The 13,808-nt window shown below is 38.7% G+C and overlaps 1 protein-coding gene across 2 annotated transcripts in view; it reads left to right on the top strand.

Annotated features, from left to right (window-relative positions):
• acvr2aa (activin A receptor type 2Aa) overlaps nucleotides 1–13,808 on the top strand; it is a 61,823-nt gene that overhangs the window by 24,725 nt on the left and 23,290 nt on the right. The window contains exons 2-3 of one of the 2 annotated variants that reach the window (XM_079820841.1): nucleotides 6,076–6,286; nucleotides 9,023–9,132. In XM_079820841.1, coding sequence (XP_079676967.1) covers nucleotides 6,076–6,286; nucleotides 9,023–9,132 — 321 coding nt within the window. Of the gene's footprint in view, nucleotides 1–6,075; nucleotides 6,287–9,022; nucleotides 9,175–13,808 lie in introns of both variants that reach the window. The other variant, XM_079820840.1, reaches the window with a different exon arrangement.

Raw genomic sequence — 13,808 nt, 5'->3', positions numbered from 1 at the left:
TACACAAAATATGCTAGATTTAAATGTGTCATAGCTGATAGAACACTGATGAGAATATTGCTTGAATATATTTACAGATATAATATTAGAGATTTATGCATTATGCATTGCCATTGACGACGGCCATTATAAGGAAGGAAATCCCACAGAATCTTGCTTAAAAAAGTGCTTAGAGCTGCTTGATTTATTTTTTGTTTGTTGATTTTCAAATATAAATTGATAACCGTGATAATTTGGGTCACTATTATGTTCATATCATACTTGCCTGTTGAGTGGAGTTTATGTCAGCGTCATATAAAATCAACAATAATGATAATAATAATATTAAAGCAAACACAGCTCTGGTATCGGAATAGTATCGGTATCGGCCGATATCCAAATTCAGGTATCGGGATCGGATCGGAAGTGAAAAAATGTGGATCGGTGCATCCCTACTTTCAGATCATATCACATAAGAATGTATCTTCATGTAAAAAGCTGTGCCATTTTACAAAGATAAGCTGATTTATAAATATATTGTATTCCATAATAGATATTCTATTCTACTGCTAAAGTGTGCGGAGAGGGTTGCTTCAGTGTGACCCGTCTCTGGCCTGTGTTCATGTCATGTTTACAGTCATAATATTTCCACACAAATGTCATATTGGAAAATTATTGCTATGCAGTTTGTGTACAAGTCCAGAACAGACAGCCAAAATAAAGCCATCAGCCGTCTCTATTCATATAGCAATTAAAGCATTGGCATACTTCATACACCACAGCAATGGCAGTTGTGAGGGTGGCATGATACAGAGCGCCTCAGGCCACCCTCCTCCACTGCTTGGGTCCCATTTACTCTTGCCATGAATCTGCATCTTAAGTAATTGGATAGCTATCTGATTGCAATTCAATTGTCCTAGACCACATAAAAGCACTTGGGTGTGTTTACATGGACGATTTTATGCGTTTTAAACCAATAAATCTGATTACTCAACTCACTTTTTAATGCCAAATGTAATGAGGTCCCTTGGTGTCCGATGCACTGTATGAGTACAACTAGTCGCTGTGTGTCTTTTGCTCCATACAGGTATGGTAGTTGAGCACTGATACTGCATCATTACTGAAGCAACCAATAGGAATGACTGAAAAAAAAAACATTCAGTCTGATCACATACAAATGTGTGGGCAGTCAGCCCTGTAGATCACATTTAGCAAAACAAATAGGCCATTTATGATGTGCAGTTTATTTGTTGCAGTGTGCAGAAATAGTTTAAAATGGTTCATAATTCTTTCTAATGGTCCATGGACCAAGACAGCTAAGAATGAACATTTGACAGTGAACACAAAATAACATACTTCCCTGTTTGTTGAGGTCAAGTTTTTGTTGGTATTTGGTGTTTATAGTTCATGTGTTGATAAATAGAACAGAACCATATCGTTTCTATATGCAGTCGTACTGCCATTATTCCATGTCTAATGTGGCCTCTGAAAATATAAACATGTAGATGTGTATAAATTGAAGAGTTCATTGAAGAGTTTGTTCATTTAGGAAGTAGTGAAGGTAATTCTCTTTATCGCTGAATTGTTGCACACTTAAGACCAATTCACACCACACTGACACGCTGACAAACGCGGACAATCAAGTCAATGTAATTTCTCAGACATTCCAATAACATGTCGCGCAATCGAGCACCCTCAAACCAACAGATGCCGTAGCGCCGGTGTTCGGGAATCCATGAAATACACATTTAAGCCCCATTTTGAGCACTACGCCAAGACCTAAAGCACGATCAATGTAGAATCCAACAGCTTAGACATGCGCGTCTTCCTCTGCTCGTAAACAAATCGCTTCTGGGTCATATGTCCGAACGCCGGATCTGCGTCATATTCTCGCGCATGCGTCGTGGAGGCATACGCGGAAGTCGAGAACAAGTTGGATAAAGGTGTTATTTTGATTTTTGTTTTGCGCACAAAAACTATTGTCGTCGCATCGTAAGATTATTGTAGAGCCACTGTGGTGAGATAGACTTTGTAACGACGTTTTAAGTGCCTTTCATGGATCTTGGAAGTGTCAATGTACTGAATGCCAATGGAGGCCTGTCTGAAGCCTTTCTCAGCCATCAGCTTTCAACTAAAATATCTTCATTTGTGTTCCGAATATGAACGGAGGACTTACGGGTGTCCAACGACATGAGGGTGAGTAATTAATGACAGAATTTTCATTTTTGGGTGAACTAACCCTTTAAGCAGTAGCTATGTTTACATGGACACTTTTTACAATGAAATCATTCCGATTGATGAATCCAAACATCGTGTTTACATGTATGCAAAATAAAGTGATCGGGTTTATGGATTATATGTCACAAGCTTCAAATCGGAATTGATCTTTTGAAATGGTCACACTACAAGAATATACAGTTTCCCGCTGTTGGCGCATACTAATTATCATCCGGCCATCGCTTCTTTTCTTTGTTTTAAAAAGCAAGCTTAATATTGATCTTTTTCGGGTCCTGATTCGGAGATGATGAGCACATTCAATTTTGTCTCTTGCTGCTTCTATTTATCAAGAAGCAAAAACAAGGTCTCTGTGGATGAGAGTCTGAAGCAAGGACTGGTCTCCTGCTAGCCTGGATGCCAGCTGAACTTAGCCCTGCCCACAACATTTGAGGTCGGGAAGTACGTTCTGGACTTGATCCGTTGTGGAACAACTATGCTCGAACCAGAGCTGTTCGGACCAATCAAATTGTCAGGGCGGGCTTTATTCGATGATGGACAGATGATCAACAGTAACGTAATCATCCACATCACCAAAGAGCGCTTGGGTTGAATTTGTTTACTTAACGGAGAACTTGTTCTTATGTGCATTCACCTTTACTATTTATCTCAAAAATGATGATTGTGTTGGTAAGAACTCTGTGTATCCTTAAATTATTTTTACGACACCGGCAAAGATCTTTACACTCATCTTCTTCTTCTACTTCTTCCAGTGTGCATGCAGTTGAGTTCTGTTGACAACTATGCGTTGCTCAACATGCGTCACTTACTCCGTTGCTCTGATTGGTTGTAGGTCTATCCAATTGAGTGCAGAGGCATTTTCTTTCCTGGTTCGGTTGAAATGCCCCATAATCACAGCCCAATGTAGCAGTATCATACTCTTATTCTGACTAGAATCTGAGTATGAAAACGTCAGGCTATTCTCCTGCAGCACTTTACAGACAATAATTGGAATGAGAATTTTAGAATGACACAAGTCATTTATCACACTATTCAACAACAACAGCTTGTCATACATCATTACGCCATTTCTACGTCATTGCACATGCACAGACCTTTCCAGTTTTTTTTTTTTTTAATCTGATCAAGTGTTTACGTGTCCTTTCGAATGGTTTAGAACAGGTTTAAACCATCCCTTAAAATCTGAATGACATTTCAATTGGATTTGGCCAATTCATTCCGGTTAGCATGGTTTGGACGTGGTCCGATTACAAATGGATTATTAGGGTCTGTGTAAACCCAGCTAGTGTCTAAAAGGAAAGTCTGTGTGCAGAGTAAGTAATTTGTCACAGCACAACAAGTTTAAAACAGAAAAGTGTTTATGTAAAATGCTGAAATATTTCGCATTCTGCAATAATCAAGCATTGATCATGTGAACCTTTGTATGGATGGGAAGATGTTGTTCTTCCAGTGAAGCACAAGATCACCTCTACTAGACAAAATCTTTCAAAAGACATTGCAGCTTGTTTCTAATGTACAGGCAAAGTGTCGGTCGTCAAGTTTATTTTGTGTAAGAAAACCACCATACCTGGTTAATGTGGTCTTTTCATTCATACCGTTGGCTGTCATTCATGGGCCATGTTTTTAAGCTGCTTCTTCCACCAGCTAAAATATATTTACAGTGCACTCTCCTGTTTTACCTCGTGTAACCCTGCTGACTCAGAGGAGTCTGTGTATCCCAGCGTCTCATATTAAAAAACCGAGAGCAGCTCAGCGGAGGGGCAAGGGCTGTTGTCAGGAAGAGCAGTCGTAGAATATAGGTCAAAGATTTATTAAGCCATCTACTTGTTAGTGGAGAGGGCAGGTGAGTAATTCCCTTATGTTTACAACCTGTAATTAGTTTTTAATTTATTCTAGATGTTTCCTAACATATGCTCAAGGCATTGGAGCAATTTGGGGTGCTCCTTTTGTCATTTAAGATGAGTAAATGTGATTCTTCCTCTGTTGATCATTGCCTGTATTGTGCACCATCGTTCTTTTCTGCCTTGATGTGGATGTGACAGTAATTCCTGCAGATTTCCTCCTAATCCCAATAACGGTAACTTGTGTCTCTGGAACAAATCCTGAGGATTTATCCCCACTAAAGGGCAATTAGCAAATTAATTCCCACCAAAATAATTTACGCCTTTCCTTCAGGATATTGTTTTTGTGGTGTGATAAACAGGAACAAAACCTAATTTTTCCCAACAAGTTTTTATTGTTTGTTTTTTTTATAAATGAAATGAGCGTATTCTGTTGGACTAATTCTCATTATACTACTAGAAAATGCTTTCATTCAGAAATATGTTTACATGGAATATTTCAGAATGTATCACCCCAATTGTATTTTAGATTTTCTATCTTATGTCAAGTTAAAATGTTTTATATAATAATTAAAATGTTATGGATTGTGATATTGACCTTGTGTTTGCCATGTAAATACAGTAGCTCTGATGCTACCATGGCGTTAAAAACTTAAACAAACAAAACGAAAATGTATTCTTGAAATACTTTTCATTAAAACAAAACCTGCTACATATGTTTAAATATACATTGTCATGTGTACAACCAGTGAGTTTTCTGTGATTCAATTCCATGATTCAGTCTGCTCTGCGATCAATTGAGTCTAATTCATGTAAAAGAAGCAAAGCATTAATTTCGAAAAGCATTACAAATTAAGAGACCACTTAACATTGATTTCTTAATTTTTTCCAGAGCTGTATGTTTTAGTTTATGTAATATTTGCTTGTTTTCCTGTGCCGCTCCTAAAAAGTGATACGGGAAGCACTGGTTTCATGTCATTTTAGTAATAAAAACACTGATGTGAATTGTTGGACTGAAGATGCCTTGTCTGTAGTTGTGGAATGCATATACTTAATTATTAATTGCTTTTCCTGTAAGAAGTGGTGTATGTATTTTTGGAACATACTAAAGTGCAGTTTGTAATCACTGCATTGCTTTTATGCACAGTGTGTTCCATTCAAATGTATCCAACGTGATGCTGCCACTAAACCTGTGCAACCAGTCCTCAAAAACTTTGCCCAAAGCATAAACTGTTCCTTGTGGCACAATATATGAACATAAGCTATCAGCAATCACCATAGATGCAAGATTGCACCTGACACCTGACTTTCTGTTGTATTCTGTTATGCTCCGTGTATATGTTTTTGAGTGCAAGAACGCATCTTATGTAAACGTCCAGACAGAAATAGTCGTACAAGTTTGCACGAGATCCCAAGTGTCTTTGATCAGGATTAGCAAGTGAAGTAAGAATCTCAATCCACTATTTGCTCTCTATTTTGTTCATGAAATCCTTTAAGATTTTTGTTGTGTTTGTTAAGTGATGGGGATGACATGGGGTGTGTTTTGGATAATTTCTTAACACTCATCACATCAGTGCCATATTCAAACATGATCTGAGTTGCGGTTGTTTCAGGAAGAAGTTGGGAAACCGCCCTCCACCACATCCTGTTTCAGAGTGGCCCTTCTGTGTTAATCACACTCACTCCTTTACGTTTGTTTTTTTGGTTAGCCGCAATACTTGCTAGTGTTTTGCTTGCTTTTTTTTTTTACCATACGGTAACCCATGAGTCCCATTTGTGGATTTCACTTTTTTGGGGGTTATTTTTGGGGTTATTGTTATTGTTGTACATCTGTTATGAACCTCCAATATCTGTGATCTTTGATTGATATTCAGCTGCCAATCAGTGACTGATGGTTAGGGTTTGAGCTTTACGCTTTGTGTTGTGTGTAAAGTCTTCTGAGAGATCAGTGCAGCAGGTGTCTTGTTTCCATTGCAGGCAGTCCATGTCTTAACCAGCTTCCCCTGTGGTTTTTTTCCAGGTGCCATTCTCGGCCGCTCAGAGACACAAGAGTGTGTGCTCTACAACTACAACCCCAGCTTGGAGAACCGAGGTAACCGCAGCGGTATTGAGTCTTGCGTGGGAGACAAGGACAAGAGGCTTCATTGCTTCGCAACTTGGAGAAATGTGTCAGGATCAGTTGAAATAGTAAAGCAAGGCTGCTGGCTTGACGATGTCAACTGCTATGACAGGTAATCTCTAGTGTTTATATCACTGTTTGACATTGCCAAGGAACCAAGATGGTACAGATAACTGAAGTGAAGGGGGGAAAGTCAATTTCTGATTAATTGGCCGGTAGTTTTTAAAATGAATATATTGATTAAAAACTGAATGCAGCCATTTTCATCGTTTTTGAATTCACTATCATAATGTGGTGTATTGACCGTTAACAGTACAAACTTTAATTGGATCTTTTTGAGTTAAATATGAATGAAAGAGAAAATGAGTTGCGCCTCAGTAAGTTAATCTTGTATGTTTATTCAGTGCTCGCTCTGATGGATTTAGTAAATTATTTGTTAGAATGAATCAAACTGATCACCCAGCAGTCTGTGAGGCTTTTTGACTCCATCAGTATTAATCAGCAGAATTTTAAGTGTCAGGTTCAGGGCTAACCGTATGGCACAGCTTTCCCCTCTGAAGAGCGGCTGTTTTGATTTCACTTAGATGTGGTCAGACCCTCCAGCACTGCCCTTTCGATCAGCATTCATGTTTGACTATATCAAAGTTCCAAAAGCTGTAACTGTATTAGAGAGGTTTTTGCTGCTCACATGCAGTTTTTCACTTGTTTTGCATCAGCATTTTTACAATTATTGTCATTTTGTAAAAATGTTGTATTGTGAGGGGCACTACGGTTAAGAAATGTGGGCTTAGTAAGATTTTTATTTTTAAAGAAATAGTACTTTTATTATATAGCAAGGATGCATTAAATTGTACAGTAACAGTGAAGACATGTATAAAGTTGCAAAAGATTTCTATTTAAAAAATGCTGTTCTTTTGAACTTTTTATTTATCAAAGAATCCTGAAAGAAATATGTAAAAATAGCAGCACAACCATTTTCGACATTAATAATAATAAGAAATGTTCCTTTAGCACCAAATCAGCATATTAGAATGATTTCTGAAGTGACACTGGAGAGTGTAGTAATGGCTGCTGAAAATTCAGCTTTGCCATCGCATAAATAAATTACACTTTAATATTTGATCAAATCAATTTAGTAAGCAATGGTAAGCATTAGAAACTTATTTCAAAAACGTCTTACAGACCCCAAACTTTTGAACAGTAGTGTATTTTATTTTTTTATTATTATTTCAAGCATTGTTTAACTTGGTCTAAATACTTCCTTCTCAAGATTTCACAGTATTTCAGATAAAAGCCCCGTTTCCACCGAAATTACCCAGAACAATTTGTACCAGGAACTTTTTTTACAGGACATTTTTTCCCCCCAGATCTGCTACTGTCTGTGTTTCCACTGCGGTCTAAAGTACCGTGAAGATAAGGCAAATTAGTCCGGTGATGTAGGACTGTGCTCGGCTGCTCCTCCCAGTCAGCGACGGACAGTAATAATTTTTGCGCGACACTATCTGCAACCAAGAATGTAGGAGATGCAAGCAGCGCTGCTGTTGCTGGTTATGTTTTGTTTTACTAAAGAGGTCATTAACAAAACTGCGGAAAAGAGACAAGTATGATGATACTAAAGCGTATTCTGAAAGCTCGTAAAGCTAGATTTAAAATAAGACAACGTATGTTATTATCAGCTATTACGGACATTGATCGTGCGATTGCTGAGACGAACGCGCGCCATCGGACAGAAAGAGCAAGACTGATATTACTGAACGGCACGCAGAACGAACCTCGCAAAAGACTTTTAAAAATGCTGGTTGAAATAAAATGCTGCCTGAGTTCAACCAATCAGCATGTTCAGCGCCCAAGTCCCACCCCCGAAAGTTCCCGAACTTTGAAAAAGTACTACCTCGGGAGCAGGGCCGTTAGGAGGGGGAAATATTTACCCGGAACTTCATTTAGACCCTGGTTCCTGCGGTCGAAACACACCGAGTACCACCCCAAAGTTCCTAGTTCCTGGGGAAAGTTCCTGCGGTGGAAACGCGGCTTATATCTAGTGTAAACATGGTTCTATGTTGAGGTTTGATTGTGAACCTTGTAACCTCCGGCCATAAAAGGGGAGATATTAAAAACAGGTTTATCAATGCATCTGCCCCTATGTAACAGGTAGCACTGCCGGCAGATCAGGAAGTGCTTCTCCTGAACGAAGGTGTTTTGATTGCGTGCAAAGGCAGCTGCACTTCTCCTGTCCTAACATGCTGCTGAACCTGTTTACCTCCCTCGCTGGAAGGATTTATGTTTTGTTTTTTTTCTCTGCCATGTCAATTTCTTAGGTAGATGAGCAAGTTTTGCGACCTCTTAATGGCGCGTGTGCGTCGCAAGACAGTAACCGACTCACTTTTCTGACTAAATGCCTCTGGAATGTCATCCATTCCCCTCTTATTTTTTCATTTGCACCTGTGTGTGTATCTTAAGGATTATTGGTGTGCTGCTAAGCTTTGTTTATCTTCTTTAAGCCAACCTGAGAGCTGTGCTTTGATGTGGGCTGCCAGATTTGAAAAAGTATCTCTTTGGCACAGGCATTTTTCCGCCCATGTGCATTTATTCGTTTGTTTGCTCTAACCTGAGCAAATTCCAAATAAACCTTGCAGCACAAATTATTTTTATGATTCAGCAAAAAAGAGTGCTGACAATTAAAAAAAAAAAACATTACATTAAATTTAACTAATCAAATGAATTGTATGTGATCAGTATGTAATGTTATTTGGTGAACGGATGAAATATTGAAAATTTTCATTCTTTCAGTGGTTAAAAAGAATGAACACCAGTTGATGACTTACAGCTCTGCTTGTTCTTTATCTTAAAGCACTGAGTGTGTGGAGAAGAAGGAGGACCCAGACGTGTTCTTCTGCTGCTGTGAGGGCAACATGTGCAACGAGAAGTTCTTCTACAACCCTGACACGCAGCCAGTTCAGAGTAAGGCTCCCTTCAGCGACACAAACAGCAAAGTCTTTAAGGGTATTGGAAGTTCTTTAGTTATACCTCTTCCTTTGATGTAATTGACCTATCAGTAAGCCCCGCCCCCCTTAGTTACTGTTGCTAACTCGGACAAACAAACTAGAGTTGCTAACAGTCTTACAATGACAGCTGCCAGTGTGAAAACCTTATCCCAAGATGTTTTTGGACACAGAATGTAGCGGATCCTGTCCGAATGATGGCCAAACTTTACTGATGGTTTATGAAGTTTATTACATTGTTTTTCACTACAAAAAAATCGCTGTAAGAGTTGAACAAACAAAGCAGAAGTGTGCATTAACGTCTCATTCACAAACTCTCTCTCTCTCTCTCTCTCTCTCCGTTGCATTATCATTAACATGCACTGCAAATTATACAAAACACTCATACAACTAACAGTAAACAAACATATACCAACCAAATGCCTTTTCGGGGGTGCTAATAAACTGTAAACTTTGTATCTGAAAACAACTCTGATTAACTGCGAGCTCTCCATTTCACTACCCGTAGACTATAATACCAATCAAAATAGGAGTCCTCCTTAGTTAGACAGATAATGTAGACATTAAACGTATATCTAAACTCACAGAAATATAAAAAAATACAATTAGACAATGAACCACAATAAAGTCTGTGACACAGAAGGACCACCTTCTCGTCGAGGAGCATTCAAGAGGCACTGAAATGTAGACCTTCGTTTATGTGTTTTTGAACTACACTGTTAACGTTACATGACGTGAGAACAGTTTGTATGTTAGCAGGGACTCACTAACTTTAATCGTAACTTAATGAGAGTATGCCAACCATAAAATCCTCTCAGGATACCTGGAATCAGGGTTACAGTACCCCAGACACATCATTTTACCATTTTTGTAGCATTAACACTATCAAACCATGAGAGCTTCGGATTTTCCAATGTTTCTCTATGGCGCTGAAACCTAAATAGGGTTGGGCATCGTTTTGATTTGAACGATTCTGATTCCGATTCCGATTCTTAGTTTCGATTACGGTTCTTTTCGATTCTCGATTCCGATTCTTTGAGGGGTGGAGTCACAACATGTCACAGGCTCATTTCACAGAGGAAAATTGTATTTTGATTCAATAATGAGTTTTAGTTTTGGGACTTTCTCCGCTGGCATTTTCACTTGCTTTGCTGCAAAGGTGAATGGAGTTCCTCACCGAGTCCCGGTTTAACAATAGCATTAACAGCAGTCATTAGGACTGCTACTAGCGTGGGCAATTTGCGTATAGCTACATTTATCTACGAGGGGGGAAAATAATTTCAGTAACGTTGTTGTTCACCACAATTCGCAATTTGGTCAAGGGGTTTACACTACAATCACTTACCTGATTATGATGAGGTGGGATAATGTTAGTTCACCCTGAAATGAAAATAAAGCCATCTTTTACTCACCCAGCTGTTGTTCAAATGCGCGTGTTCCAGTGTGTGCGCACTCCAAGCCGCAGTTGCCTCGTGCAATATTGTCATGACAACCGGTACACAATATTCACTTAAGGAGGTTATATTATTAGTATTATTTCTTATCATATACGTTATAGAAAAGACGAGAATCGCGTTTTTTTCTATTGAGCTTGATTTCTCAAAATGGTGCGCGCGCGTGTGTGTGTGTGTGTGTGTGCTTATCGTGGGTGCAATGACAACAGTGCGAGTTATTATAGTAGGCATGAGCGCCGGCGGCTGCTGACGGCTCTGTACACAGAGGAGCGCGCTCAGAATAACGGCCGAGCTCAGTGTTTTGACTGAATAATACGGTTTCTTTCTCGCAAAACCTATAGTGTGCCCACTGAACACTTTCCATATGGCGCGCGTCTCCCTGTATCGTTGCGTGATACATTTGTTTACTTTTTGTAATGTTTTAGCTGATCGCCATTCACTGCCATAATAGGAAGGAGCGCGTGCAGGAACAGTATTTTAAATGTCATAGGACATAGGGCACTGGGACAACATCAGGGTAAGTAAAAGAAGGCTTTATTTTCATTTCAGGGTGAACTATCCCGTTAATAACGTTGGTTAGCGCAGGGTTGCCCGAGGGACAGACCTGCGCAGCATTTCAAACACGCTACACTCGTTAATTTATAGCTACACCACATATTTGTAGTGCATCCTCCCGTGCAAGAAATAAGTTTGTCATGTGTTGCACTGTGCCGACCCAGGTTTTTTTTTTTTTTGTGAAATAAAGCCACACTTTTGAGCGCCACTTACCGTGCTCCATGGCTGCAACAGAACAAACGGGCGCGGCAAGCACTTCCGAGAACTTGCGCGTTTGGAACCGATGATCGGAATCGAAAACAAAATTTCTAAACGATTCCAATGGCATCGTTATTTTTTAAACGGTTCCAAGTTGGAACCGGTTCTCGATGCCCAACCCTAAACCTAAAGATGTCCGAGTTCAGGTCCCAGCGCAACTGATACTCAACTGCCATTGGCTCATCTGCGTTTGAGGGGCGGGGTTTACCGATAGGTCAATTGTGCTGGTGTTTGATTCTGTCAGTGTGAAACTCTCCTTTCTGTCTTTGTATCATCATAGCCTATATTCCCTCATAACCAAAATCATCAGATTATCTCAAAGCACCTCAGGTGTTTTTTATGACTATTCATGTCAAAAGTCTTAACACACTCACTGTGTTTTTCATATCCTCTTACAATCCATTTTAGTTTTTCATTTTTTTCATATCCCAAATTTGTATTTGTGTAGCCACGTTTTAGCACCACAATCCAATTCATACCTGCCTTGTAACAAATGTGTCTTTGTAACATTGTGAATTATTTGGGTTTAGTTGCCATGTTTCATCGCGTAGCTCCAGGAAGAGCGCACCCATTGCAGGACTTACACATTCTGAATAGCCCGTAACTTAGTTCAAATTCACTTGTGCATTTTCTTCATTTTGTGCAGATATAATTTGTAATATTTTTTATTTTTTATATATCTGATTAATCTCATATAGGATCTCATTGATTTAAATAACCCGCTAGCAAAGGGCATCAGTTTACCGGAGTTCATTTAGCGCTTCAGCACATGCAGCTCAAACAGCAATAATAACTATGAGTAAATAGATATTTTTAATATTATCTCATAATTTGGCAGCAGGGTATATTAGGCTGCTGTCACTTTAAGACCTGACGCATGGATCCATTATACTGTTACACATGCGTTTTCTTTCTCAAATGTTTACATATCATAAAACATAACTGAATTTTGACATTATTTTGTGTGTATTTGACTGTTTAAGGTCAAAGAGCAGCGAAAAAGAACTCAATTTGGTACTGAGAGGCAGCTTTCTGTGCGCACACTTGGTGTGAGTTACAAAATCTGCAGAAATTAGTAAAGTTACACGCAATCCCACGGCGAAATTCAAGACCTGTAACACCAAAAATATTCATCCGGAGCAATGAAACAAATGAGTAAGGGGAGGCGGGTTTGTGTGTCAACTCGCTGTCGGAGAGATCATGAGAGAATGAGAAAGCGCAGTGAGAAATTCAGCAAAAATTTTGTATTGGAATTGTTTCAGATATTTCATTATTGATGTTTTCATTCTCTTAGAACTGTTACACACTACATTTCATGCACAAGTTGGTTGAAAGTTGCCTTATTCATTTGTTCAGATAATACTCTATTTCTTTGATCAGAAGGTACGCTTTGATATGCTTATTGACCAAGCCAACAAATCGCCACTGAGAAAATCTCTGTTAGTTTCTGCATGTCTTGGCTCTTATACACATCTGCATTTCTCGTGACCACTGCACAGCTCAATGGCTGTGGATTATTCCGCTTTTGAATGAAGAACTTGTTGTCTGTCTCCTATGTTACCTTATTGATACAGCTCATTAGACTTCATCTTTCATAACCTTTGCTTTACTTTAGTGCGGTTGAAGTTCTTTTCAGAGCGGCAGGTTCCTCTGTAGAATCGAAATTGGTTGTTGTGATGTTGCTGCTACCAGAGGCTTTTATAAATTCAGGTGCTTTTTGACATCGGAAACGCAAAAAAAGAAACTAAGCTCAGACACAATGGATGGAGCTGAAGTAGGGGCAAGAGATGAACATTCAATTTCTGGCTTAAGCTTTTTTCTTGTCTCATTTTGAAAATAATAATGAAGTAGCTGTAAAACTTATCAAAATCTGTTTTAGAGGCAGAATGATTGCATTGGCCTTGTATCTAAAGATTTATATAGATATTATTATTATTATATGGTATACTTGCTATGGTATAGATTTTTCAAAATGTTTTTGAAAGTAATCTCTTATGCTCACCAATTTCTGCAGTTGTTTAAAATACAGTAAAAATTGAATATTGTGAATGATCACAATTCAAAATATTTTTTTCCATTTTAATACATTTGAAAAAGTAATACATTCCTGTGAAAGCAAAGTTGAATTCTCCAGTCTTGTGTCACATGTTCCTTCAGAAATCATATGCTGATTTGGTGCACAGTAATCATTTCTATTTTTTTGTGGGAACCATGATAATATTTTTGTTCAGGACTTAGGAGCATTTATATGAAATGTAAAAGTTTTGTACGTTAAAGTAACTTTACTGACACTTTTGATCCATTTAATACTAGGGTTGGGTACCGAACTCTACTTTTAAGGGCACCGACCGAATTACGTCGGTACTCC

The sequence above is a fragment of the Gobio gobio genome, assembly GCF_949357685.1.
Source record: "Gobio gobio genome assembly, chromosome: 7".
NCBI lineage: Eukaryota > Metazoa > Chordata > Actinopteri > Cypriniformes > Gobionidae > Gobio > Gobio gobio.
The sequence above is the reverse complement of the archived record's forward strand: the minus strand, read 5'-3'. Positions and strand labels throughout refer to the sequence as shown.